General features: G+C 47.9%; 1 protein-coding gene across 7 annotated transcripts; it reads left to right on the top strand.

Annotated features, from left to right (window-relative positions):
- CIPC (CLOCK interacting pacemaker) lies at nt 1–27,913 on the top strand. Of its 7 annotated transcripts, none has more exons than XM_088672821.1 (5): nt 1–91; nt 21,156–21,315; nt 23,927–24,146; nt 25,844–26,025; nt 26,221–27,913. In XM_088672821.1, the coding sequence occupies exons 3-5, from the start codon at nt 23,948–23,950 to the stop codon at nt 27,124–27,126; spliced, it is 1,287 nt and encodes a 428-aa protein (XP_088528947.1). In that variant the 5' UTR covers nt 1–91; nt 21,156–21,315; nt 23,927–23,947; the 3' UTR covers nt 27,127–27,913. The 7 variants fall into 7 exon arrangements, with proteins under 7 accessions (XP_088528947.1, XP_034973588.3, XP_034973589.3 ...); XM_088672820.1 differs by lacking the exon at nt 1–91 and adding an exon at nt 10,250–10,462; XM_088672819.1 differs by lacking the exon at nt 1–91 and adding an exon at nt 10,341–10,519.

The following is a 27,913-nucleotide window of genomic DNA, read 5'->3' as shown; positions in this document are numbered from 1 at the left end:
AGTGCGGAGGGACGGGGCTACGGCTGCCGCCGCCGCCGCTGTCGCGACCTTTGTGTCGGGGAAGGAAGGAAGAGCGGACAGGAGGGCGCAGGTAAAGACTCCCCTTCTCCGCCTCGGGTGCATGGCTCCGGGGAGGGCGCGGGGGAAGGGGGCGCCTTGCAGGGGGAACGAGAACCGCCCCCGCGCCGTGGGCCACGATTGCACAGCCCCCTCCCTCCCTGCAGCATCCTCAATGAGGGCTAGAAGCACCCCCATGTCATGGGCCATGATTTGAGATGCTCCACCCCCCTTCAGCATCCTCGATGAGGGCTAGAACCATCCCCGTGTCACTGAGTCTGATTAGACAGCCTCCCCCGCCCCCGTTCACCCCCCTCAAAGAGTGTTAGAACCACCCCATATTACAGGGTTTGGTTGACGCCCCCCCCCCAACTCCCTTCAAAGGGCTTCCTTCCTTCCTTGCCTGTTTTTAAGCAGAGGTTGGGCTGCCACCTGCCAGGAATTCTTCAGCTGCGATTCCTGCAACTCAGGGTTGGACTAGATGACCCTTAGTTCCCACCCTCTTGATTCTATGATTCGCCTTCCTCCATGAGGACTAGGGAGCCCCTCTCCTTTGAGTGCCACGAGCTGCCCCCTGCTGCTCCCAGGTGGGGCAGAAAAGGGGGCTGCTGGCTTTGCACCACTGATGGACAGACAGTTGCCAGGGTCTCTTGCCTCCCCCAATAATAATAGTTTTCCAAACGACCTCCATCAAATTCATCTTCTGCCCGTCCCTCCTGGATTGAGATGCTGCTGGTGATGCCTGGCATTTGGACCCAACCCACCCTCTTCCCCAGCCCCCTGCTGCCTCTATTCCCCTTTACCCCAGACGCCCCCACTGCCGTTCAGCTAAATACCCCCTGGGCTCTGGGATTGGTGGTGTTCCATGAGGTGACCCAAAGAGGTCTTTTTTTGGGGGGGGTCGGGTGGCCTCTGTGGTTGTTCCTGGTTAAAGAAGCCAGATTATCCTCCACAAGGGCCAGGGCTTTTTCAGTGATGGCTCCAACCTGGTGCAATGCTCTGTTCCATGAGACTAGGGCCATGCGGGACTTGATCTCCTTCCGCAGGGCCTGTAAGTAAAGAGTTATTCCGCCTGGCCTTCAATTTAGCCTGATCCCCCATTCCTTTTCCCCTTCCCTTTTTTATGAAGAAACCCTTCTGGGCCCCTACATTTAAACTCTTCCCTGGTCTCCTTGCTGGCCTTAGCAGGACTAACTTGGACAGTTAGCCCTGGCAATGCTACATTGATGTTGTATTTTATGCTGTTTTTAAAGTCGTTTTTAATCAATGTTTTATATTTGTTGTTAGCCACCCTGAGCCTGGTTTCTAAACTGGGAAGGGCGGGGTATAAATATATTATTATTATTATTATTATTATTACCCTGGGAGAAGTGTCCACTTTGTGGCTCAGGACTGGGGAAACCTCTTAAGGGAGGGGGCAGGTGAGGGCACCCATTGCGAGGACCCCTCAGTGCTGGTGGGCGGAAGCAGGAATCATGGATTTTTTTAAAAAAAAAACACACCCATGAAATTGTAGAGTTGGAAGAGACTCCAAGGGGTCATCTAGCCCAACCCCCTGCAATGTAGGCATCTCAGCTAAACATCTTTTTTTTTTTAACATACTTTTTATTAATTTTACAAAATACAAAAAAAACAAAAAAACGGTACATACTTAAACCCCTTTTCCACCTCCTTCCTACCCACCCACATGGGTCCTCCCCTGCCACAGAAGTATCCCATGTTTGTGAACAGTCAGAAATGGTCCATTTTATGCTTGGATTTCTGTCCTCCTCCCCCTCCCCTGACCCCAAAGCCCCCCCCTGCCACCAGGGAGCTCCAGCAAACCAGGGCAGTACGCAGGAGGACATCCATCCAACCATCTATTGTTATACCAAAAAAAGAGAAAAATATAAATAGGAAAAAAAGGGGAAAAAGAAAGGGCGAAGAAAAAAAAGAAAAAGAAAAAAACAATACAAAACAGAAAAATTTTTCTTGCATTCATAGTTGAAAAACCATATTTTATGGGCTTCCCCTCCCCCCCTTCCCCGGTTTTCATCCCTTTTTTATCATCTGCAACAGTTTCTTACTTTATAAAAATACACCTTTGTATCTTATACAACTTATAAATCAATTGTTAACATTTTCATCTAATATTCAAATCACTGAAAATTCAAACTCCCATTTTCTCTTCCCGTGCCTAATTTTTTTTTTCTCCCTCTATAAGCCTCCATATTTTCACATTTTCCAAAATCCATTCACTTTTAAAACTATAACTATTCTCAATTTAACCTTACATCCCCGATTACCGGCTCCACCCCCCCCAATCCAGCAAATTCCAAAATCAGCAGACCAGTTATAAACCTGTTAATCCATCCTTATAATCACAACATCACTTTCCCTTCACCCCACCCCCTGTTTACAGTCTCTTGCCATCCAGGTCACCATACAGGACCCCTGAATTTCTTCTCTTCTCTGCATATTTTTTCCTTCTTCCCTGTGGGCGTTCTGGAGTTCCAATAATACCAGTCGTGCCCCCCTCAAAGGCAGGGCACTCCATCCAACTTTTTGTAGAGTAAAGTCATCATTTTTTTCATGGTGTGTTTCATTTTGTGTTGAATCATCACAGTCCTCATCTTCATCTTTTCCTTCCCCATCATTGTCATTCTCACATTGCTCTTTTTCAGTGTCAAAAGCTTCATCTCCTAGAAAATCATATTCCGCCATCACCTCCTGAAATTTCTGCTGTAACTCCTGTCGTCGTGTCTCCTCTTGACATAACTCTATTCTTGTTTCCCACATTAAGGTCAAAACAGACCGCTGGAACTCAGGGGAACACTTTTTTGTTGACATATTTCAGTCCTGCCAAGGTCAAAACTTATCACGTGGGGTGGAATATGATCACAGTTTATTTTCTCGACTCCATTTTAACAAGCTGGCTGCATTCTTCAAGTCTTGTTAACAATAAAGTTCGAACTCACATTTCACAAGCACTTAAGCCAAAAAAGAAATTCCACAAAGTCCAGAAATACAAAGTGAAGTAAAAATTGACTTATAAATCCTGATCAACTCACTGGATTGCCTGGGCTGCCGGCTCCCGAGGGAAAGAAAGGTTTTTCTTAGGCTTTACCTCATTGCTGCAGGGCAGTCATAAACCACAGTCTCTCTCCCCTTTTCACCCTGCATCAAAGGGGATATTCTCTTTGATGCCTTTGAGGGATCCTTTTGAATTACAAATCTTCTGTTTATGGCTTCGGGTTTCTATTTACTGTCTCTTTGTTGCCGTGGGGGGGGGGGTGGCTTCCTCTTTTCTCCCCTCTCTCCCAGACCAAATTGTTTTATAATCCAAATCGTGAGGTTACTTACAGTCTTTTCCAATCGTTTTATTTTCGGAAGAATCCAGCGCTCTCCGCCTTCGGCTTGAAGCTTCTCCCTGCTAGAATAACGTTGCCGCTCAAAATGGCCCCCGCGACTTCTACCCTCCTCGCTCCGGAGCTCTTATTAGAGCTAACCGAAGAGTTGGGGAGTCCGGATTGGGTCTGTGCCGAGCAAATTGCCCTCGGGACGCCCTTCCCGAGGTTCTAAGGGGCGCAGCGTTGCTCTCGCTGCCCTCCCCACTCCTAGCAGAGACGGGCCGTCTCGGAGACGAGACGAAACCCCGCCGATCGACGCTGGCGCTGAACCCGGAAGCCTCTCAGCTAAACATCTTATAGAAGCTGCTGTCATTGTCCCAGGGTATCTGTGCTCTCTTGCCTCCCCGCCTGACACCCAGGACCCTTCCAGGTCAGTAGGACCTGGGGCAGGCTTGTTTCCTGCTGCAGGACAGGACCTGAACCAGTGAATTCAGATTGCAAGATTTTTGAGGGTAAGAGTTGTTCAACTGTGGAATGGACTCCCTTGCAACATGAGGGGATATTTGAAGATGGCTCTCCTATCTCCCCTCAGTCTCTTCTTCTCCAGTCTAAACATACCCAGCTCCTTCAACTGTTCCTCATCAGACTTGCTTTCCAGACCCTTGAATCATCTTGGTTGCCCTCTTCTGTCCACATTCTACCTTGTCAACATCCTTCTTAAATTGTGGTTCCCAGAATTGAACACAGTATTCCAGGGATGGTCTGATCAAGGCAGAACAGAGTGGGACTATTGCTTCACTTGATCAGAACACTAGACGTCTGTTGAGGCAGCCTAGAATAGCGTTAGCTTTTTTTGCTGCTGCATCACACAGTTGACTCATGTTCAGCTTGTCCACCAAGGCCCCTAGATACTTTCCACATGTGCTGCTAATAAGCCAGGTGTCCCCATCCTATATTTGTGTATCTGGTTGTTCTTGCCCAGGCATCCCCAAACTTCGGCCCTCCATATGTTTTGGACTACAATTCCCATCATTCCTGACCACTGGTCCTGTTAGCTAGGGATCATGGGAGTTGTAGGCCAAAACATCTGGAGGACCGCAGTTTGGGGATGCCTGTTCTTGCCTAAGTGCAGAACCTCACTCTGGTCCCTACTGAAACTCATTTTGTAAGTTTGGGCCCAGTTCTCCAATCTGTGAAAGTCATTTTGAATTCTGATTCTGTCTTCTGTGGCATTAGCTACCCCCCCCCCCAAAGTTTGGTGTCACCTGCATCCCCTCATCTGCTTAACTGCCCTCCCCCCATATTTTATTCATGTTGGCACCCCTGTCCTTAAGCTTTTTGAAATAAGCCTTCTGAAAGTGCAGAGTGCATGCCTGACTACACTCATCTTTCCTTTGCTTCTGTATAATGAAACCCAATAAAACATGATCAATTCCTCCCAAGGTTCCCAGTGCTTCCACCTCGTCGATCGGTTCCTCTATGTTGGTGAGGACCAGGTCCAAGATAGATGACCCCCTTGTTGCTTCTTCTACCTTCTGGGAAATGAAATTGTCAATGAGGCAATGGAGGAATTAGCTGGATCTTACATTCTTGGCAGAGTTTGCATTCCAACATACAGTGGTACCTCTGGATGCGAACAGGATCCGTTCCGGAGCCCCATTCGCAACCAGAGCAGTACACAGCCTGAAGCGCCGAATCTGTGCATGCTCACGCGATTCAGCACTTCAGCGCATGCGTGTGACGTCATTCGTCGCGTCTGCGCATGCGTGAATCGCTGAACCCGGAAGTAACCTGTTCTGGCACTTCCGGGTTTGGCGCGTTCGTAACCCGTGATATACGCAACCCTCAGCGAAGGTAACTAGAGGTATGACTATATATCGGGTAGTCCAAGTCTCCTTTGACTACAATATCTTTCATTTGTGATTGTTTGGTAATCTGCTCTAGGAAGGCATCATGCAAATCTTCCGTCTGGCTTGCTGGTCTATCGCAGACAACCACAGTTAAGATCAATGTTGTTTCTCTCTCCTACAAATTTTACCCATTTGCTCTCAATCTGCTTTTCATGTTCAAGGCTATGGATTTCTTCACAAGTGTACACATCCTTTACATATAATGCTGCTGGTTCTCTCTTCCTGCTGATCTATTTCTTTTGAGCAGGTCATACCCCTCAATTCCTACATTCCAGCGATTAGTCTTATCCCACCAGGTTTCAATAATGTTTATTAGGTCATGTCAACCTGTAGTAAGTGATCCAATTTGTCTTGCATGTTTCCATACTCTGTGCAATAGTATAGACACAGCTGAAATCACGAGTCCTTCCTCTACACACTGCTGCCTCTCTCCACATCAGTAGGGAGTTACCTGCCGGCACCGCATGTGTCTTCCTTTTTCTGGGGAGCAGCAGGAACTGCTACCTCAGTTTGTTTTGGGGTTCGGAAACTGCTGTTCTTGCTCTCTTCTGGCCGAAAACCGGTGTCCGAGGCGAGGGCATGGAATCAGTCTTGTATTTCCAGAGACACAGCAAGGCTCCTGACTGTTTTGCTTTTTTGTGTCACATTCCTCTGGAGTTGGGCGATCTTTCTCCCTAGGGGCACCCCACCTATGTCTCTTTTCCAGGTCAGTCCATTCCTGTCTAGTGAGAATTTAGTCATCTTACCCGGTGGCTCAAAGTGTGAATAGGTGGAACTGGAGTCGCTGTACCTTCTCTTCCGGGAAGGCAACCAGATTGCACTTGCTGCAGGTGTGGTTTTGCACGTTCTCAGGCAGGAAGAGAAACATGGCATACGAGCCGCGCATGCCACAAGCACGCAGATTGTCTTGCGTGCACCTTTAAGGCTTGGTTGCAAGAAATCAACAGGTGCCCTGTGAATATTGGTGAGGTTAGTGTCATTGACAGTATGGGATCAGACCTGTAGTATTTTGTGTCCTAGGCCTGTTTTGCATGTGTTTATTTATGTATGTGCCCACCTGGTGCCCTCCAGGCATTTTGGACTACAACTCCCATCAGCCCCAGCCAGTGCACCATGAATTGCAGCTTCCGCTAAGGGGCAATGCACACACCTTGATTCCTTTACCTTTGAATGTGGGAATCTGCTCTGTGTGTGTGTGTATTCAGGGTGATGTGAGGTAACACCCGGGCTGCCCAGTTCACATGTGCAAGTCGACGCTTCTCTTTGCAGGCGCCCAGTTTTGGAGTGTGTGCAGATCCTGGCCAATCCCCGAGCGCCCCCCCAGTCAAGGTAGAGGGATCCACACCCTTCCTTAGCGTGTGGGGCTGGTGGAAGCCCTGGGCTTTTCTTCCCAAATGCATAGCCATTCATCAGACCGTGTCTGTTTCCCCAGCTCTGCATGTGGGCCAGTAGCCCAAGGACTTCCTCTGCCAGCCGCTTCTGCTGTGTCTGATCTCGCACTCATGACCAGGGTTGCGTCATGTGGGTACTGTTTAGTGGAACCAGTTGAACCAGAAGACAGCTTTTGGGCAGGGATGAGCCCAGGACAAGCAGAAGAAGGTTGGAGAAAGTTATGGGAACCAGACAGGCAGCTCTCATGTTGACTCCAGGAATATTTTTAATTTCCCTGCTTAGCCTGCTGCAAACAGGCAGTATCACTGGTGTCCTCAAAGGGCCATCAAAATGATTTCCATTTCCATTCCAGGTCAAGGTCCTGATTAACATCACAACTAGCTTTATGCCACTGTAAGTTGGCTCTTTCCCATGATGCGTATGAGGCTCCCCCACCCCAAATGCTCCAGTCCTTTTCGGCGATGCAGGGGGTTGTACTAGATGACCCCTGGGGTCCCTTCCAACTCTACAGTTCTATGATTCCGTGAACTCCTGGCTAGATTCTGAGTTGCTGCTTTGTGCGATCGGAATGGCCCTGTGTGGATCTACTCCCTGTCTCGCGGTGAGGTCTTTTGGGTGCAAGGCCTCAGATGTTTGTCGTCAAGTGGAATAAGATGTTCGTCACAAGAGGCTGTTGTCCCCTGCTCAGTCACCAGCTCATCACTGGGTTTGGCAGCCCTCCATCCCCAACGCCAGTTGCCATGTTTAGTTAAGACGTGGCACATTCAGGACAGATAAAAGAAAAGGAAGTCCATACACAGTCCATAGTTAATCTGTGGAACTCCCTCCCACAGGAGGCAGTCGTTGCCCCCAACCTAGATGGCTTTAAAAGAGGATTGGACAGATTCATGGAGGAGAGTTCTATCGGTGGCTACTAGCCACAGTGGCTTTGTTCTGCCCTCCACAGTCAAGAGGCAGCAATGCTTCTGAATCCTAGTTGCTGGAAACCACAGGAGGAGAGAGTTGCTCTTGTGCTCAGATCCTGCTTGTGGGCTTCCTCTTGGGGCATCTGTTTGGTGACTTGGCAACTGCATGTGCGAAAGGCCTCTGTTGAGTGGAAAGCTCTCTCCTTGAGGTGCCACGATTCCTCTGCTTCAAGGAAGCTATTAGGCTGGGATATTTGATATTTGCATCATCATCACCTTTTCCTTTAGCTTATTGATGTGCATGGATGACCACGGAGTGTTGCTCTTTGCCATCCCCTTGGATATTTTGAATTGGCTGCTCTTCTCTTTTTCATTTCTTGCGATATGTGGGTTCAGATCCTCCCTCTTGCCATGGTTTGGGTTTCATTCCTGCATCTGTCACCCTCAATTTCTTTTCTGTGAATTATAGAAACGTGTTATGATGTTGCAGGGAAGAGCAAATTCCATACAGGTTAAAGGGAAATGCTTTGCAAATGGAAATTGCTGCATGAGGGATTCATAATAATGGGCTGGGCTAGACTTTGCTTGTTTATTCTGTGCTGCATTTTTTCCTCGCCCTGGATTTTGGGATCCTGCTGAATCGCTGTCAGCAACTGGGTGGTAATGGCCACACACCTGCTTAGGCTGGGGTTGGGGTGGTAATGGCCCAGAGCTGACCGAGCTTAACAGAAGCTCTTGCAGGACAAAATCCTCTTTCTTGCTCCAGGAATAGTCCGGGGCGGCAAAGTGCCGTTCCGTACGTGCTTTCTCTTCTTACAAGTTCTTACAAGTTGAAAGGCCAGCCCAGAAAAGTTGTGGCTTCACCAATTCTGGACGCAATGACATTCACTGTACAGTCTGGGGGCTGCAAGATCAAACCTTTCTTTCCCCAGAATCCGACTCCCCGTTTCAAGTATAGGAACCAACTCCTAAGGACTGAGGTCCCTTCGACCCCCCTCAATAGAATATTTGAGCCCTCCCCACCCCCCAAGTTGATGGACACTGCCATTCAAATGGTGTGTGTCTTGTTAGCGATTATGCAGGGTGGGGCTTACCTGCCCCCCCCCCCAATATTTTATTCAAGTTGGCATTGCTGGTTTCAGGACAGGACAGGTAAAAGGAAGGACTTCTTCCTGCAGTGCATAGTTAAACTGTGGAACTCCCTCCCGCAGGAGGCAGGGGTGGGCACTAAGCTAGATGGAGGACAGCAGTCCTTCTGAATACCTCCTGACCTGTAGGAGGGGAGAGGGCTCTTGTGCTCGGATCCTGGTTGCAGGTTTCCCACAGGCATCTTGGTCAGGACGCTGGACTAGATGCCCCCCCCTGGCCTGATCCAGAAGGCTCTTCTTAGGATCCTGGAGGAACTGTGGATATGCACAGCTGGCCCAGGCTTTTTTCTGGGAATTCCCAGCAGCAAGAGGGATTGGCCGCAGCAAATGTGCCTCCTTCGCTGCATACCCCCCCCCCCAATCCTGTTAAAGTACAGCTGGGACAATCCAAGTGGCTTGGCTGCCTGTTTATATCTAGGCATCCTTTGCATTTCAAATCCTTTCTTCCAGAGGGTCTCGAAAAGTTTGCTGCTGAGACTAGGCGTGTTGAAAAGCTTCGCTGGCTGGAGCTGATTTGAACAATAGACTCCTGGAACTGTAGAGTTGGAAAGGACTTCGAGTGTCATCTAGTCCAACCCCCTGCAATGCAGGAATCACAACTAAGGGGAAGGGGCACAAAGTGGGGTCCTCCCCGCACCCCCAGAGCAGTGCACTGTGTTGTGATGGGGGGGCTTAATTTTGTAGGTGCCACGGGACTCATGTTTTCTCGTGCCAAATCTTCCTTGGCTTCCTGATGGAAGAAGTGAGATGTTTCTGCCTGGAGGCAGGCAGTGGCTTTTCCAAGAGAGAATCGAGAGTTTCACTTCCCGTTGGGGTCTCCCCATAGAATCGTCAAATTGCAGAGTTGCAAGGGCCCGCCCCCCCCGTGGGTCATCTAGTCCAACCCCCTGCAATGCAGGAATCACAACTAAGGCACCCATGGCGGGTGGCTACCTGACCTCTGCTTAAAAACCTCCAAGGCAGGAGAGTCCACCACCTTTCATGAGAATCTGTTCCGCTCTCGGAACAGCTCTTCTGCAGCCTTCCCCTTTTCCATCAAGCTTGCAGCTCCGTCAGAAAAAGAAAGGAAGGAATGAGATTCGTTTAGCAGCGCTTGTTTTTTTTTTTATAGAAAAAACCATGCTGGGTCTTCAGAACTATTTTATTTTGTTGTGCTCCTGGAACAACACAAAACTGTTTGGACCGGAAGCGAAAGCCGGAAGATGCTTCTGCCTTCCCCATCAGGAGGGAAGGGGGACTCCTGGCTCCCTCCCTCCCTCCTCCTTTGTCTGCCTGTGCCTCATGCCTGATCCAGATTTAGTTCCGCCTGCCTCCTGCTGCTCCCCTTGTCTGGGTGGGAGGGAGGTGTGGCATGGGTGCGTGCGGGGGAAGATAATGAATGGAGCGCCCTCTCTTTTTCCCTTCCTCCAGCTGCGCCTCGTGTGTGTGCGCTGCTCCATGTGACGCCGTACTTCTAAGCTGTGTCCATATTTAGGCAGCGGAGTCTCTGCCTCTCCCCCCCCCCCCCCGCACCTCCATGTGCAAGCACGCATGAGAGGGTGGGCTTGGGCGCCTCTCTCCCCTCCCCTCTTCCACAACTTTCCCATGGCTGATCGGATGGCCCTGCCCCTAGAGACACCTCCCTGCGCCCGGTTATGGCGGAAAGGTTATTTTCTCCCCGGCTTGGCTGGAGAGGGGAGCTGAGCCCTCGCCACAGATGATGGGGAGACGAAGCCTTTGAGGTAGGGGTTTTGGACGGCAAAGTCTCTCCCTTTTCTGGAAGGGTGAGTGCCGAGCAGGTACGTGGGGCTCCGTCAAGTGAAGGAGGGGAGGCTGGCGGCTTGTGGGGTTGCGATGGACCTTTGGGTACGGCTGCGTACGGCTGGCATGTCTCGTTCTGTCTTCGACATCTCATTCTCCGCAGGCTTCTGCTGATTCTCACTGCGGCTTTCGGGAATTCGTGTGTGTGTGTGTGTGGGGGGCAACCCAGACACACACACCCTCCCGGTTGACCCCCAGGTCTCCTCTGCGTCATCAGCTGGAGCCCACTGATTATTTATTTTATTCATTGCATTTATATGCCAGCTTTTATTACCTCCAAGGATCCCAAGGGGGGCACCCATGCCTCTCCCCCACACCATTTAACCCCCGCAGCAACAACAACCCTGTGAGGTAGGCTAGGCTGGGAGGCAGTGACTGACCCACAAGGTCACACCCAGTAAGCTTCATGGCCGAGTGGGGGGGTGGGATTCAAACCCTGGTTTCCCAAGTCTTAGTCCGGTGCTCTAACCATTACACTACACTGTCTTTCCAGATTTTTCCTCCTAGAAGCTCCGGGTATGGTGTTCTTATCGCCATTTCTTTTGTTAGACGGACAATGGGGTGGGTTTGTGCCAAGTTTCTGGGTACCTGCCTGATAAATCATCCCCACAATTTAGGTGCGACTTTGTCCCTGGCGCCCCGGAATTGTGGCAGAGTTCTGTTGTAAAATTTAAGCTGGTTCCTATGAACCCAGAGAAATGGATCTTGACCCAGGGAGAGCTCAAGGATCCAGGCAAGCAGACGAATTTAAGCGTCTCCTGCCCACCAAATAACAGAGACCAAACCAGGACGTACGAAGCAAGGCACTTTTATTTTTGCTGTTGCAACAGGGTCCTTCCTCTCACACAGGAGAACAAGGAAGGAACCCCAAACAAAGATGTCTTGCCCTTAAAAAGAAATTTGAAATTGGTTTCAGCCCACCCCCCAGAAGCATCATCCATATGTCACAGAAGGGGTGTAGCCCAAGACCCCCCTCCCTAGATTCATCATAGGTACATCATGAAAGGGGAGGTCTGGTGGCAGTAATCTGAGCAGTCTGGACCCTGCCCCCTGCCCCCCAAAACCTAATCAACAAAATTGAGAGATATTTACATTTCCCTGTTTCCCAGCCAAGTTAATCACACCCTTTTGTCTGGCAGTCAGGTATCAGGATGCCAGGGATTATCACTTTAATTCCTGAGACAATGAGAAGGTTCCCCCCACCCCACTTCTTCCTTGCAGAGGAACACCTGGTCAGAGAGAGAGTCAAAATGGTGTCAGAAAGGCCTGTCTTCCTGTGCTGCTTCAGACATGTGCCTGTACATTCATGTACATGTTTTATGAACAATTATTATATATATATAGATATGACCTCAAAATTCTTATAACAATTCCCCATTTGGGGCTATAATTTTTCTTAAAAATTGTTGCCCCACAAAAGAATAACCAGATGTGTTGTTTTAGTACTTTGGGAGAAGCATTTCTCAAAAATGGTCTATGTATTACACTTAACAGGATGGTCCACCAATATTGACTGGAAAGTGCAGTTTGCTTGTTTACCCTTTTGTGTGTTCTCAGGTGTCAAAAGCTAGCTCTCCTCTGGTTGCACACCTCCAACGTGGCACAACAGCAACAATCCCTGGTGAATCCCCTTAGGGCTTTCATATTGACCATGTCGCCTGGCACTCACCATAGCTGCCACAGGTTTGGACATGTCATGAGAGAGATGCCTTTGCCTTGGGCTTTCTATGGGCCTTTATTATAGGCTCTGGCCTTGCACTGTAGGGAGTTGCCCAGTTGCTCTTAAAGGAAGAAAGCTACTTGCACCTTGGATACACTTGCCCAATTAGAACTGAAGCCAAATTAAAATTTATACAGCCCCATAAAACATGTCCAAATTAGTCAAATTTAACTCTAAAAGGGATCATTCCTGTTAAATCAAGACATAAATACCTTCATTTATCTGGTGTTTCATGGATCTTGGAGCTTATTCTTGGTAAAATGAGTAAAAACAAATTTAAAAAATGTGTAGAGAAGGTTGGCACACTGCAGAGTGCCAGGTGGGACAAGAAAATGTGGTCATAAGTTGATCTAATCTAAATACTGAACTATGCAATATCCTGATCCTTTAAAAGGCATACAATGCATGGCAATAATACAAAAAAAAACATTGGGACACTATACATTTTTTTTTAAAAAAAAAAACCCAACAATTAAACACAAAATTGGTTCACCTCCCCCTCCTTGTGGAAATAACATACTGTCAGACATAGTTCAATGTTTCTGTCGAATATCACGCAACATAAGACCTAATAATTATATATCAGTTGTATGTCTTGAGGCCATCATGATCTTGAGACAATTCCGGCTGCTTTTAAATCCTAGGGCACAGAGTCTTGAGGTCAAGGAGAGAGAATGTCCTTGCAATTCACTTTCCCCCTTTGTCCCAAAGTCATTTGACACATTTCAGTATTCCTATATAACACATAATGCACAAAACCTTCAAATTATTAATTATACGCCATTTGTATATCTTGAGGCAATCAGGTGAACTTGAGATAATTCTTGCTGCTTTTGCATGTATCTCCAACAAGGGGGTTTTCTTGTCTGCCTTCGAGTCACTGGGAGGAAGTTAACAGTACTTCTATAACAGCACTTCTAAACCTTGCTGAAACGTTATAGCTTTCTAGGTCCTCCTTCTTAGGTTGTGATCAAAGAGATAAAATGTCAATTTGGTTTCCTGTAAAACATCCTTTTGAAAATAGGCCTGCAGGGGGTTGGGGCCTGAAGATATAATTAGTTAAAAAATAATAATGATAAATAGTCAAGAAAGGGGAGAATATTCTAGAAATTTCTTCTTGGGGAGCTGCAAATAATATAAGATCATAGTTATTTAATTACTGCTGTTATTGTCTACTCAGTCAGTTTAATTTACTTCACCTAGTTTGGCTGTGGAGGAAACAAAGGACAAAAATTTTGTTAATTAGGACACAATCGATAAGTTATTAACATTTTCCTTATGTGGTTCTGAATTCTCTTTGAGGTTCATGTATCTTGTTTGAAAGGGATTATTATTATTATTATTTACAGGAAAGAATGACTTAGATGCTACATTTGTATGTACAGAAAGAAAAAGTAGAAATACCAAAAAAAAAAGATACAAAAATAAAACAAAATAAAATTTAGATTACCACTCACACAACAATTTTTACCTGGTTATTGTTAGAATAATTTCATAGACATAATGGAAAAACTGATATAATAAATGGAAGCAGATTATTTATAAGCTAAAGAGAAGCGCCAAAGAGAAATGAAATTACTGTTTGTATCTCCTCACTCCTCACTTTTTTTTTTTTTTTTTTTTTGCTGTGGAAGAAAAGAATTGGCAAAACACTCAATCATTGCTACATTAGAAAAGGGAGGGTTATATTAACATAGGGTAATGCTTCGGGGTGAAATGCAAATGGGAGATAAGTATCCATCCTGAGTACCTGCTAGGAAAGAAATGGAGCCTTTTGTTTGCATAGTCTGTCAACTGGTAGACAGCAATTTTCTATGAATTTCCAAGTGTGGAGGGGCTTGTTTAGGTGGCGTCCCCCCCCCCCCCATTGGGAGATAATTTTGCATTAAGGTTCTGAAAGAATTTCTCCACACCCTGAATCATCAGTATTCTGCTGGAAAGGGAAAATTATTTCATGTGAAAATCAGTCAGGAAATGTTCCTAAAATGTACAGAGTTTTGCATGTTGAACTGGAATTGGCAGCTTCTAAACAGTTGATGGTTCTCAATGGTTCTTTATCTATTTATTTTTACATAAGGAAATTTAAATTTAAGTTTCATGTGCAAAGCATAACCTTGAACCTCTTAATTAATTTATAAACTACTCAAGAGACAGACTTATAGTAGTACTCTGCTATTTATACCTGTGGAAAGAATCTGGCATGTTAAGATTTTTGGAACTTGGCAACCACTTAACCTTGATGGACCAGTAACACACATGAGGTTGTTTTCCCTCAGTGGTTCAAAGCTTTACATTAAGAAATTTGAATAATATTTCATGAGCAGATTATAACCTTTTCGCCCCTTAGTTAAAACCTCATTTTTCTCCTCTATTTTCCTCTTCAAGCTGACATAGCCTCTGTGCATGTACAGAGTTCATGATTCGGCAGTCTATTGTACCATTTTTTAAAGTGCTGCACCTCTTGACAAAATTACCATCTGAATAAAGGAAGGGAAGGGGAAAGAGTAGATTTTAAAATAGGGTTAGATTTTACACAGAAACTCACTTTTCAGTGCTTACAAACACATTTTCTCTCCCTCCTTTTTGCAAGTTTGGAAAGGGTTGGAAGGGATCTTGAGTAATCTAGTCCACCCCTTCTGAAATATGGGGATCTCAACACTATCACTGCCCTTAGGATACACATACATTTGAGTCAAATGGGGAATTGTTCAAGACTTTCATATGTGCTTAAACTTTAACCCTTAATAGAGAAAGTGATAAAAACTTATATAATCACTCCACAAAAACAACAATTACACTCTTGTTCCAACTCTGAAAACCAATAATCTTTCCTTGCCAGAAAGCAGAGCTGGGCTGAATTTCAACCCATCACCACATCAGACACATTGCCTTTCACATAGCTCTAAAATGGGGGTTAGAAGGGACCCTGAGGTCATTTAGTCTAACCCTCTAAGATACAGGATTCACAAGATTTGAATGAAAATACCAACTTTATATAGAACCCTTTAGCAGATGAGTTTTTTTCCTTAAGAGGTGATATCAGGAGCCCAACACAATTGAAGTTAAAACTAGACTCAGATAGACAATTCCTGGCTAAGGAAGCTCTACTTTTGACAAACAATTCACCTTTATAGGAATAGCTGTTCAATTTTCCTTTAGTCAATATTCCTCTAGTCACTTGGAGGAAGACTCCCTTTTAGAGCCTCTCTCAATAACAAACATTTGCACACCTCATGAAGTGAACATTTTCAAGTTTCAAAATATTTTCAAAGCATTGAGCAAGCATTTTCAAACTTACTACTCTTATTTTCCTTCATCCTGCCCCCTCTTTTTACTTTTGGAGAGGAAAAAATGGCCTTCTACAGCCTCTTTAAAACAAACCTTTACACACTACCTCCACTCTTTTAAATATTTGCCATTGTTTTTGGGTTGATCAAGCCCTTACATAAGATTATTTAAGCAAGCTTGCCTTATTATTATATTATTTTAAACTATGCATGCTTTAAAAAAGGCAGTCTGTGGGTGTCATGGCCAAATTTTACACAAACCCCTAATTTCCTAAACCTGGATTATATCTCTCATTTACTTTAAGGGGAACAATGAACTATAGCAGACACAAGGATCAGACGCACATACACTTCACAGACAACACAGACAACATGTAACATGCAAACATATATAATTTTATACCATAACATACTTTGTAGGATTCCTCACAAAACTTTTCTCATTCAGAGTTCACCAGGGTTAATTTTAAAGCGGAGATTGACTGTATGTTAAAGGAACCTCCTGGTAGCCATTTCCCCTCATCTGGGTGGTCCATAGTAAAGCGGACCCAGTGTTTTTTTCTTACAAAGTTTTTGCAATTGGTTCCCTTCAAGCTTGTCCGCCCCGGGGATTTCGTGCCAATTTAAGAGAACGAATTGGAGTGGACTTTCATCCTCAAAGTCCTTACCGGAGCCAAGCCTCAGTTGTGCTTTGCCTCGGTTGGGAGTCTGGGAAAGGAATTCCTTAGAGTGGGTTGCACCCATTTTACTTAAGCCTTTTTATACTGCAGTTCGGGTCCCCGACCCTGTTCCTGGACACTCTTAACTTCCCGAGTCTATGACTCACCCCCACGTCCTAGTGGTGTTCCTGCCTGCCGTTCGCGTGCACTAACTACTAGGCGGCCTGGTGCAGCTAAAACCCTATTGGAACCCTCCCACTGGTCATCAATTGCCTGAGGGTTCCACAGCAACTTCCCTGCCTCTTACACACTAGACTCATATCCTACTGAACGCTTGCCTACGCAATGTCAGGTCGGAACTGAGGAATACAGAGATACAGAGTAGTAGGAAAGGAACGGGCGCACTTGCAATCTCTGGTCATGGGTCATACCTAACAAAGGTCGCCATGGCAGGGGGGCGTCTTCACCCGAAGATTAAGAGCAGAGGAATAGGAAACAGAGCTGGGATAGCCAGATTCCCAGATTGGTAGAAAAGCGACAGTTTGCTCAGACTTCTGCTCAGTTTGGCAGAAGGGAGCTGGGACAGTCTTTCTGAGCTCTGCGTTTAACGTAAAGACTGTTGCCCTGGACCTCAGTTCTACCTTGTAACTGTGCCTGGCAGCCTTGCTGCAACTAAGGTCCAAAGAGGAGAGTAGAAAAGGATAGTCCAAGTGGAGAAATAGATTTTTAGTTGCTGTGGTTCTTAGCTCACCCAAGGTGTCCCCTTTTAATACTCACGACCGATCCTTTCAGTCGAATCCCGTTGTCTCCAGCTTCCAACTGGTTCCTGAAAAAAAAACAGCCTTGTCCCTTTAAACGTTGCTTCGTCCTGGGGGTCCCGCTTGGACTCTCAATTACTACCAAGTGCCTCGGGTCCTGAGGTTGGTTTACCCCCCTGCAAAAGAGGCAAGGGCGCGCTGGGCTCCCCTTCCTCAGTGAACCCGGAGCTCAAGGCAAAACTGGGTCCCCGAAGTGGTCGCCAAATTGTTGTAAAATTTAAGCTGGTTCCTATGAACCCAGAGAAATGGATCTTGACCCAGGGAGAGCTCAAGGATCCAGGCAAGCAGACGAATTTAAGCGTCTCCTGCCCACCAAATAACAGAGACCAAACCAGGACGTACGAAGCAAGGCACTTTTATTTTTGCTGTTGCAACAGGGTCCTTCCTCTCACACAGGAGAACAAGGAAGGAACCCCAAACAAAGATGTCTTGCCCTTAAAAAGAAATTTGAAATTGGTTTCAGCCCACCCCCCAGAAGCATCATCCATATGTCACAGAAGGGGTGTAGCCCAAGACCCCCCTCCCTAGATTCATCATAGGTACATCATGAAAGGGGAGGTCTGGTGGCAGTAATCTGAGCAGTCTGGACCCTGCCCCCTGCCCCCCAAAACCTAATCAACAAAATTGAGAGATATTTACATTTCCCTGTTTCCCAGCCAAGTTAATCACACCCTTTTGTCTGGCAGTCAGGTATCAGGATGCCAGGGATTATCACTTTAATTCCTGAGACAATGAGAAGGTTCCCCCCACCCCACTTCTTCCTTGCAGAGGAACACCTGGTCAGAGAGAGAGTCAAAATGGTGTCAGAAAGGCCTGTCTTCCTGTGCTGCTTCAGACATGTGCCTGTACATTCATGTACATGTTTTATGAACAATTATTATATATATATAGATATGACCTCAAAATTCTTATAACAGTTCCCAGAACGCCACAGGGGCTGAGAGTATGGGAACCCTTGGCTTGGTGAAATAGGGCAGCGGGTGAATTTTGCTTTTTAAGGTAGGGTGTGTATGTGTGTGTGAGGCAGAAGAGGTGGAACTCGTCTGGGAGGTCTGCCCTGGTGGTTTTGGACGAGGGTGGGTTTCCCGAGCGCACACAGCTGCCTAAACCCGCTGCCGCTTTCCTGCATTGCAAAGGGGTTGGACTAGATGACTCTTGGGAGTCCCTTCCCAGCTCTGCAATTCTGAGACACGCCTCCACTCTGGCCGTATCCATAAAATTATAACTGTGGCACGGAGGCAGGGGGGTGGGGCAGAGGCTGAGCCCCCTTGGTCACAGGCCAGGCTGAGCCCCACAAAGTGCAGCCTCCCTCCCTCCCCCCAAGGAACGGGGGGGGGGGGGACACAGGGACGCACGCCTATGCGTGAGGTGCGTGTGGGTCTCCGTGTGCTGGGAACGCGCTGTACACCATTGCGTAATCTTTGGCTCTGCTTGGGAAACGTAGTAGTTGAGCCTGCCTCTCTCCCCTCCCCCCAGTCTGGGCGGGGTGTAAACAAAAGCACATGGCTGGCCAGCTGACTCTGGCTGGAGGAGGAACCCTTGCCTGCTGCCTGGCTGCTGTGGCATGAGGAAGCATGTGGACTGGAGGGAGGAGGAGGAGGAGGAAGCAGCATTCTCCCCACTTGATCAAAAGTCCATATCATGGTTGAATTCTGCAGGAAATGGGGTGGGATAAAGTGCCTGAGGATTTAGTTGTTTGCTTATATATTTATTATTTATACCCCGCCCATCTGGCTGGGTTTCCCCAGGCACTCTGGGCAGCTTCCAACAAAAGATTAAAAAAAAATACATTAAAACATCAGTCATTAAAAACTTCCCTAAACAGGGCTTCCCCCATCTATAAGGACTCAAGTGGAGCCTTGCTCAAAGATTTAATTCTCCCAGCTGACAGGGTACTTGATTCACTTTCCTCCATTTTATTTATTTACAGGTGAAACTCGGAAAATTATAATATTGTCGAAAAGTGCATTTATTTCAGTAATGCAACTTATTTATTTATTTTTTAATTTTTACAAATGCTTTCTTTTGGAAATTCCACAGTAATAAGACAAATAGTTACAATAATACAAAAATAAACAAAGAAAAAGATCGCTATTATATTTAATTAATTACATTCCATTTATAATTGACCCGCCTAATGACAAATAATTACAATTACAACAAATAAAGGCTTGACGTATCTTGCTTTGCATGTCATGCATCTATCTCATATATTGGTTTCACCTTTTAAGTTGCATTACTGAAATAAATGCACTTTTCGACGATATTTTAGTTTTCCAAGTTTTCCAAGTTTCACCTGTATTTATTCATACATACATACCTCACTTTTTCCCTGACAGGGAATAAAATAAGAGCAGCTAAAAACAGAGAGATAGAATAAAAATCATAAAAAACAATTAAACACTAATACAATTAAAACTGTGTTTCATATATAAATAATATGCACATATAAAATATATGGAAGTGGCATTGCAAGGGGTTGGACTAGTTGGCCCTTGGGGTCCCTTTCCAAGTCTACAATGATTTGAATCTATTAAAATATAATTGCAAGAAACAACAACAACAACAACAACAACAATGCTTAATGATGATAATTTTAATATTTATATTCTGCCCCTTTAATCACTTCCCTGAACAGGGCTGTCTTCAGGTGTCTTCTAAAAGCCACCTGAAAAACAGCACAGCACCAGCCCTTTCACTCAAACCAGTCCGTTCCCAAAGACCTCTTGGAATAAAAGAGAATAAAAGAGGACAATGAGGAGGGAGCCGGTCTGACTTCTTTTGAAAGGGAATTGCGAGGATGCCTGGGAGCAGTCACCACCAAGAAGGCCGTATCCTGCGTTCCCACCAAGGGGACCGGAGAGGGTGTGGGGACTGAGAGAACGGCCTCCCACGAAGATCCCCAAACCTGGGCAGGTTCTTATGTGGGAATAGGGTCTTTCAGGTAGCCTGGACCTAAGCGGTGTAGGACTTTGTAGGCCATAAGGAGCTCGAAAAAATAAATCCTTCAGGAGAGCAATTTTTTATTTGAGAGAATGCATAGTTATTTTAACTGTGTAATGCTTTCTTTCTGTTGTTGTTGTTGTGGTTGTTGTTGTTGTTGTTGTTGTATCTTTGGCCAAACAGATTGATTAATTAATTAATTAATTAAGTTGGTGCAACACTGCAGGGGGGGGCTGGATGGATGTAGGCAGATTTAACGCAGGTGCCACTTAGAAGCAGTTTTGACGTGCGCTTGTGAAAGTTGTCCTACCAGCTACCAGTGCCAGGATTGCATGCAACTCGAGTCCAGCGTGAACCCTGCGATTCCTGCATGGCAGGGGGTTGGACTAGATGGCCGTTGGGGGTCCCCTTCCAACCCCCCTGCAGTTTTGTGATTTGCCATCTGTGGTGGGGAAGTGTCTTCTTTCCCTTCTACTTCTTCCTCACTGAAATTCTCTTTACAGTGGTAGCTGGGTTACAGACGCTTCAGGTTACAGACGCTTCAGGTTTCAGACCCCGCTAACCCAGAAATAGTACCTCGGGTTAAGAACTTTGCTTCAGGGCGAGAACAGAAATTGTGTGCTGGTGGCGCGGCGGCAGCAGGAGGCCCCATTAGCTAAAGTGGTACCTCGGGTTAAGAACAGTTTCAGGTTAAGAACGGACCTCCAGAACGAATTAAGTTCTTAACCAGAGGTACCACTGTATTTATTGATTGGGTTTCTACCCCACCTTTTTCTACAAGGGGCTCAAGGTGGTAAAACATGGGTTTCCTCCCCACAACAACCCTGTGAGGTAGGTTAGACTGGGAGGCAGGGACTGTGGCCCAAGGTCGCCCAGTGACTCAGCTAAATTTATTTATTTTTCTTCTTTGTTCCATGAAGCTTGTTTTAAAAAAACAAAAAACAAAACCTCAAACCAGTTTAAAAAAAGGTAAAGCAGTGAAAGCAAACAACCACACATTGAAGCATACAAAAGACAAAATACTTAAACAAATTAGTCATGGCCGAGTGGGATTTGAACCCTGGTCAAGAGGTCAAGAGTCCAGCGCTCTGACCACTATGTGGCACTGCCTCTCTTAGGTGTGCAAGGCTTGTGAGCAAGATCCCCTGCGTATTCACTCGGTGTCTGCGCAAATCCCCTTCTTACAGGTGCCGAATGTGTGAACGCTCGCATGTGTTTGCATCCTCTGAAACCGAAGGATTAAAGGAGATTCCAACGGAACATTAGTAAAAACTTCCTGACTGTGAGAGCGGTTCAGGAGTGAGACAGACTACGGTACCTTGGAAGCGTGGAGGTTTTTAAGCGGAGGTGAGGGGTGTGTGTGTGCCATCTGCCGCGGATGCTTTAGCTGTGATTTCTGCATTGCAGGGGGCTGGACTAGATGCCCCTCGGAGGTCCCTTCCAACTCTAGAATTCCACATGTCTATAACACAAAGCAAGTTGGGGTTTCTGGTGTTAAATGTCTGCAGGGAAAAAAAGAGAGAGTGTCAGGTGTCCGAACGTGGCGCAGAGCAGAAGGGTGCAAGGGACAAATTCAGGATCCACAGAAGTGGGTGCCCATGTACGATGGCATAGCAAAGTGAAAAAAGAGAAAAGAAACAGACCCCTTGCGACAGGTTGAAATTAAAACATGCCCATGACCCCCCCCCTCCCCAAATCCCAGAGGAACCCTTCATTTCACATTGCTAGCCAGGAACTTTCTCCTGCTTAGATTGTAACTGGCAACCCCTCTTGGGCCCAGATCCTTCTTGCAGGTTTCATTCCCATTAGGGGCATCCGGTCAGCCACTGCAAGAGCAGGACGTCGGATTAGGTGGGCCGCTGGCCTGATCATCAGCCGGGCCCTTCTTATGGAGCTGCCGCTTCCCTATGCAAGCAAGACACTTGTTTCCTCTTTCCTTCCGGGGGAGGCTGTGTGGCCAAGTCCCAGAAAGCATCCGCCCAGCTCTGGGTGCGAGGCTCTGCAGAAGCAGCAGCAGCTGCCTCCTCCTTGTTATGTAATAGCCAGCCCTCCCTGCCTTCGGTGCAGGAGGCGCAGGGCAGAGCAGCCTGCTCCCGCTTTTGGTTTTCTGCCGCCTGGCCCTTCCTTCCCCCTGTCCTTGAGCACATGGCAAGGCAAGAGGTGGTGGAGGAGGAGGAGGCGGCAGACACATTGTGGGCCATGTGCTCCGCTGCCCCTCCCTCCCTCCCTCCCTCGCTGGTGCTGGCAAGGTGGAACTTTGCGCAGAGTGCTCCGGCTGAAACCAGGTTGCCGTGCTCACCCTGGAGAGCAGGCAAAGGGCTGGTTGAGCGAGCCATGATTATTTACTTGCCATTCGCGTGGTTCTCCTCCCCCTTTCCCTTTAAACCATCTCAAAACCGACAACCCTGCGAGGTAGGTCAGGGTGAGAGCAAGTGACAGTCCATTGAGCATATGGCCGAGTTGGGGATTTGATGCCTGGTCTCTCTCAGGTCCTACTCCCATCATCCTAGCTCAGGGGTCAGCAAACTTTTTCAGCAGGGGGCCGGTCCACTGTTCTTCAGACCTTGTGGGGGGCCGGACTATATTTCCCCCCCCCCCTTCGCCTCCTGCTACACTTTCTTGGCAGCTGCAGAAGCCACTATCGATTTCTCTCTCTGACCTCTTTCTCCCAAAACAGCAGAGAAGGAAGTGATGGAGCCTGTTTCTGGAAGGCCTTTCATGACAGCTTGCTCCTCCGTACAAAATGAAACCTGTCAGTAGGGGAAAAAATGGGGTGTGTGTGTGAAAGGGATCCAGCATGGTCACTTCCCCCATCATTCAAATCTTCTGTGTGCAAAGGGGTTGGACTGGATGACCCTTGGGTTCCTTCCTGATGACACCGTTCTGTGATTCGAGGAGTGTTTGGTCCTGGGAGCACATGCATGCTTCCAGCTTTTAAGTGCCAAGCACTGCATTGACCTGCTCCTCCTCCGTCACCTCCTCGCAAAGTTAAACTATGGAACTCCCTCCTGCAGGAGGCAGCGAGGGCCACCAACCTACAGGTGAAACTCGGAAAATTAGAATATCGTCTAAAAGTGCATTTATTTCAGTAATGCAACTTTTTATTTTTTATTTTTTACAAATGCTTTCTTTTGGAAATTCCATGGTAATAAAACAAATAGTTACAACAATACAAAAATAAGCAAAAATAAATATCGCTATTACATTTAATTAATTACATTCCATTTATAATTGACCTGCCTAATGACAAATAATTACAATTACAACCAATAAAGGCTTGACATAATCTTGCTTTGCATGTCATGCATCTATCTCATATATTGGTTTCACCTTTTAAATTGCGTTACTGTAATAATAAATTCACTTTTCGACGATATTCTAATTTTCCGAGTTTCACCTGTAGATGACTTTAAAAGAGGATTGGACAAATTCATGGAGGAGGAGAGGGCTATCGATGGCTACTAGCTAGCATGGCTCTGCTCTGCCGTCACGGTCGGAGGCAGCAAAGCTTCTGAAGACCAGTTGCTGGAAACCACAGGAGGGGACCACTTTTGTGCTCGGATCCTGCTTGCTGGCTTCCCATAAAGGGCATCTGATTGGCCACTGTGAGAACAGGATGCTGGACTAGATGGGCCCCCTTTGGCCTGATCCAGGCTCACAGCTCTTCTTGAGTTTTCCACACCTAGTTTCTTCTTCTTTAATGAATAAAGCAGGTGGTTTCCCCACGGTTAGTGAATCTGCAGATCCCTTAAAGACTCCCTCGAGAGGTTGTGGCCTCTACTTCATTGGAGGTTTCTAAGCAGAGGTTGGGTGGTCGTCATGGATGCTTTAGCTCAGATTCCTGCATTGCAAGGGGGTTGGACTGGATGACCCTCGGGGTCCCTTCGAACTCAACAGTTCTACGATTCTAAGTTCTCCTGTTCCACTAACATCCTGCTTTTGTCTCTCTGCCCCTCAGGAACCCAGGAGAGTCTCAACCATGCCTTCAGACAAGACCTCTCCGCTTGTGCACCCTTCTAAGCTTGGGAAGGAAAAGACCACCTTGTCTGGGTCCCTGAAGGCAGAGAGCTCCAACTCTGAGGGCCACATGGGACAGTCCAAACCCACGATGATGAGAGGCTCTGGTAGGAGGCCTCGCCCCCCTGCGAGTGAAGGGGAGAAGGACTCTGGATTTTCAGGTACAGACCCTCCCAGCAGCTGCCCCCTTGCTGTCAGGCTGAGAGCCGGACCATGGGGCTGCAGTGTGAGCAGAAAAGGAGGCCCTCCCCTCCCCTTGCTGCTTTAGCTCTGGCATCCGAGAGGCCTCCTTGTCTAGCTCCTTGCAGCCCAGAGGCAGAGAGACTGGCTACTCGAGCATGGCAGCATCCTCTTTGGCCGACGTTTTATTTATAATTTTTTTACACCGCTCTAGAGTAAAAATACAAACAAACCTTAAAGAGGTTTACAAGAAAAGATTGTAACACACTTGTCACCAAGAAAAAGTAACGCAACAACAATTTAAAAACTTTTCAAAAAGTTAAAATAACGGTAAAAACAGATTGGAACTCTCATCTGGGTAGGCTTGCCCAAGTGAGAAGGTTTTTAGCAGGTGCCGAAAAGTGCACCGTGAAGCCACCTGCCTGATATCGTGAGGCAGGGAGTTCTAAACTGCATTTGTATGTGGCTCCCACCCGCACGTCTCAGCCTGAGCACGTGCGGAAAGGGGGCAGCCAGAGACAGGCCCCAGAATGAATGTCGCCCTGGAAATAATGGTTTGGTTGCTCGATGGCCTGCTTCTAAGGAGAGGAAGCTGAATAATTTGAGAGGGGAATGTTGGTTCATATTTACTTGATAAGGGGGCGAAGGATTTCCCTGTCATCCTGCAGCACCGACCTGAGAAAGTGCCACTTTTGAGAAAAAGAGAGAGCAAGCAACTTCAGAGATTGATTTCAAAGGCCTGACACCAAGCACCATGATCTGCAATTGTGGGTGCTATTCATGGGTCCCCTGCGTTGCACCCTTTCCAAAGCTTTTGTTGTCTGACCAACATGTTTTGCATAAACCACACAAGTGCAGCTGCAACCGGTTGAAGTTTATTTTTATTTTTTTAAAAAATACCTATCTTGTGGGTCAACTAGGTTGTTGAGCAAGTTCACCCTGCAAATCACAGGTTTCCTTTCGCAGCTTGGTGCATTGCTAAGAAGAGCGGTTCTCTCCAGTCTCGGAGGTTGGATTTGGCTGGTGTAATGATATTCGCAGGGATAACCTCTGCTCAAGAGAGAGTTTCATACTTAAGACGCTCTTAGATTGGCCGTCTCCTTAAGTTAGAGCAATTCCACATGGGCCACAGGAGTTGCTCACGGGGTAAATGGCGATGTGAACTGTCAGTGTCTTAGATTTGGCATTCTGGTCTGTCGACTCCCCTTATAATGTAGCACTGGATTTTATTTTTATTTCTTTCTGACATTTACATCGCATCCTCCCCACCGTGGAGCCCAAGGTTGTGCACATGGTTCCCCATTCAGTCCCCACAACAACAACAACCTTGCAAGGTGGGTTGGGCTAAGAGGCAGTGACTGACCCGAGACTTCATGGCCAAGTGGGGATTCGAACCCTGGTCTCTCAGGTCCTAGTCCGGCACTCTAACCACTGCACCACACTGGTTCTCAGATACGTTTCTGCCCGGTTTAGATCGGAGGAGAGGCACCCGTCTAATCTCTTGCAAAGCCGTCCTCCTTGGGGGTTAGTGCAGGGGCTTCTCAGCAGACAGGGGTCAGGGGCTCCTGGATGAGGAAATGGGGAAGGGCTGCTGGCTGCTGCCGAGGTTTTAATGATTGCCCTGCTTTTTCCTTCCTGACTGCCTTAACCCCTCCTCTCCCCCATCCCTCTTTGGCAGATGAGAGCTCGGAGCACCTGAGCGCCGTGGAGCAGACAGACGCGGAGGACCAGCCAGCCTACCCATTGCGCCAGGGGGGCGCGTTGCAGCGGGCGGCGCAGAAAGCGCATGGGGGGCTTGCGGGCGGAGCCTTCCCTGGCCTCACCCCCGTTTACATCGTCAAAAACGTTATCCTCAAACAGGTAGCCCCTTTTCACTCCCAGGCGTGACCCACTCATTGTCGTGGTCCGCTTTGCAAAGTACAGGAGGGAAGGTTCCTGCCCCGAGGGGTGTGCAAGTCATGGGACCCCCCCCCAGTGGATTATGGGGAGGGGTGGAGTTTCACCCACCCGGTGGCCTTTTCCTGACTTTTGGTTCTTTGCTCTTCCTCCTCGCAGCCCCACGCAGCGTCCCCCACCACCCAGCTCTTAGCCTGGAACAGCCAGCACCCTCTCAGCAGCACCCAAGGCTCCCCCACCCACGTTCTCTTGATCCAGCCGCCGTCAGGACCCTTGAAGCCGCTGTTTCCTGGCCAGAAGTCTCCCGCCAAGGAGGCTGCCTACCTCCCCATCCTCAGCACATACCCCAAAATTGCTCCTCACCCGGGTTGTGACCCACAGGTCAAGGGCCTGGAAGGGGGAGGAGGAGGAGGGTCCACCCCGGCAGGAGGGGCCAGCAAGAACAAACGCTTCTGCCTGGAGGAGGCCTGGGTGTCGTCGTCTGAAGCCGCCACCCCGAAAGGCAGCAGGGAGAAGCAGCGCAAGGAAGCGCCCCCCGCTTCCTCTGGCCAGCTCGCCTCCACCCTCCTCTGCCCGGAGGCGCTTTCCCAGAACACGGTATCGTCCTCCACAGGACTGGACTTGGCTGAGGGCAGGATGATCTCCAGAGCCTCCAAAAAGCTGGGCTGCAGCAGCTCGGGCAAGCAGCGCCGCTTCCACAACACGGTGCAGGTCCTACGGAAGTCAGGCCTGCTGGGCATCACGTTGAGGACCAAGGAGCTGATCCGGCAGAACAACAGCACCCAGTGGGAGCTGGCCCAGCTGCGGGAGCACGCCCAGCTCCTGTGCGAGGCCGTCCAGAGCAATGACTTCCGCGCCTGGGCCCGCCTCCAGGAGGCCATGGACCGTTCTGCCAGCTATTGGGCCAAAAAGGGGGCCAGCTCCTCTTACACACATGTGTGGCAGCAGAGGCCGAAGGCCGAGACCACGGGCCCCACCACGGAGACCCCCGGGGAGCCCCTGCCCGGCTCACCGATGAGCCTGTCGCTCACGCCGGACACCTCGGTGCATGTGGCGCTGCCTTAGCTCCTCTGCCATCATGCCCTGGGCTGAAGGGTGTGGCTCCGGAAGAAAACCTCTTTGCAAGAATCTGTGTCTTGGCCACCAGGCCCTCAGCAACCCCTGCCTCTTGCCGTTGGTGAGGCTGAGGAGGCCATTGTGGAAGGCCGGATTAGGCCCCTCCTGACTGGACTGCTGACCCTTCAGGGGGTTTGTTGGCTGTTGAAGCCTGCTGTGTGCTTGTGGAAGGTTCCTGAGATAATCTTTGGGCTCCGATAAAATAATCTCAGCATGGGGAATGGGGTTGGGCTGGACTCTTGTTGGCCCAGTTTAGGATTGAAATAGCAGAGGAATTGTGTTCCTGGAGGCCGACAGGGCGAGGCCTTGGGCAGCCGGCACAGAAAGGTGCAACTGCTTTTGTATTGATTCATCCCATTTGCTCTCAGCTGGGATTTCGGAGCAGCAAATGTTTTAATATTTGAAACAGCCAGCCCTGAGAGGAAGATGGAGAGCAGTATGGCCAAGGCCCATCTAAGGAAGTGTTGTATTTTAACTCATGCCTCTCTGGTAAGGAGCGCTCTCTCCTGCCCACTAAGTTGCTCCTTTGCTACAAAAGGAGTCTGTTTCCATCTTGACAGAATGGCCTCCGCTCACCCATTTTCTGGTTTTTGGGGAAGCGATGTAATGATGCTCTGACTGAAGGGTCTAGCGAGCGACATTCTGCCCCATTAGGAGTTCTGCCTCTGAAGCTTGCTTTGCTCCGCTGCCGACAGAAGATGGTCCAATAATAATAAAGAAATGATGATGATGGTGA

Source organism: Zootoca vivipara, chromosome 6, assembly GCF_965207765.1.
Source record: "Zootoca vivipara chromosome 6, rZooViv2.hap1.1, whole genome shotgun sequence".
Lineage (NCBI taxonomy): Eukaryota > Metazoa > Chordata > Lepidosauria > Squamata > Lacertidae > Zootoca > Zootoca vivipara.
The sequence above is the reverse complement of the archived record's forward strand: the minus strand, read 5'-3'. Positions and strand labels throughout refer to the sequence as shown.

Coding starts and splice junctions, on each gene's coding strand:
- CIPC (XM_035117697.3), top strand. CDS start 23,948: ATGCCTTCAGACAAGACCTCTCCGCTTGTGCACCCTTCTAAGCTTGGG. Junction 24,147..25,843: donor GAAGGACTCTGGATTTTCAG/GTACAGACCCTC, acceptor CCTCTTTGGCAG/ATGAGAGCTCGGAGCACCTG. Junction 26,026..26,220: donor AAAACGTTATCCTCAAACAG/GTAGCCCCTTTT, acceptor TCCTCCTCGCAG/CCCCACGCAGCGTCCCCCAC.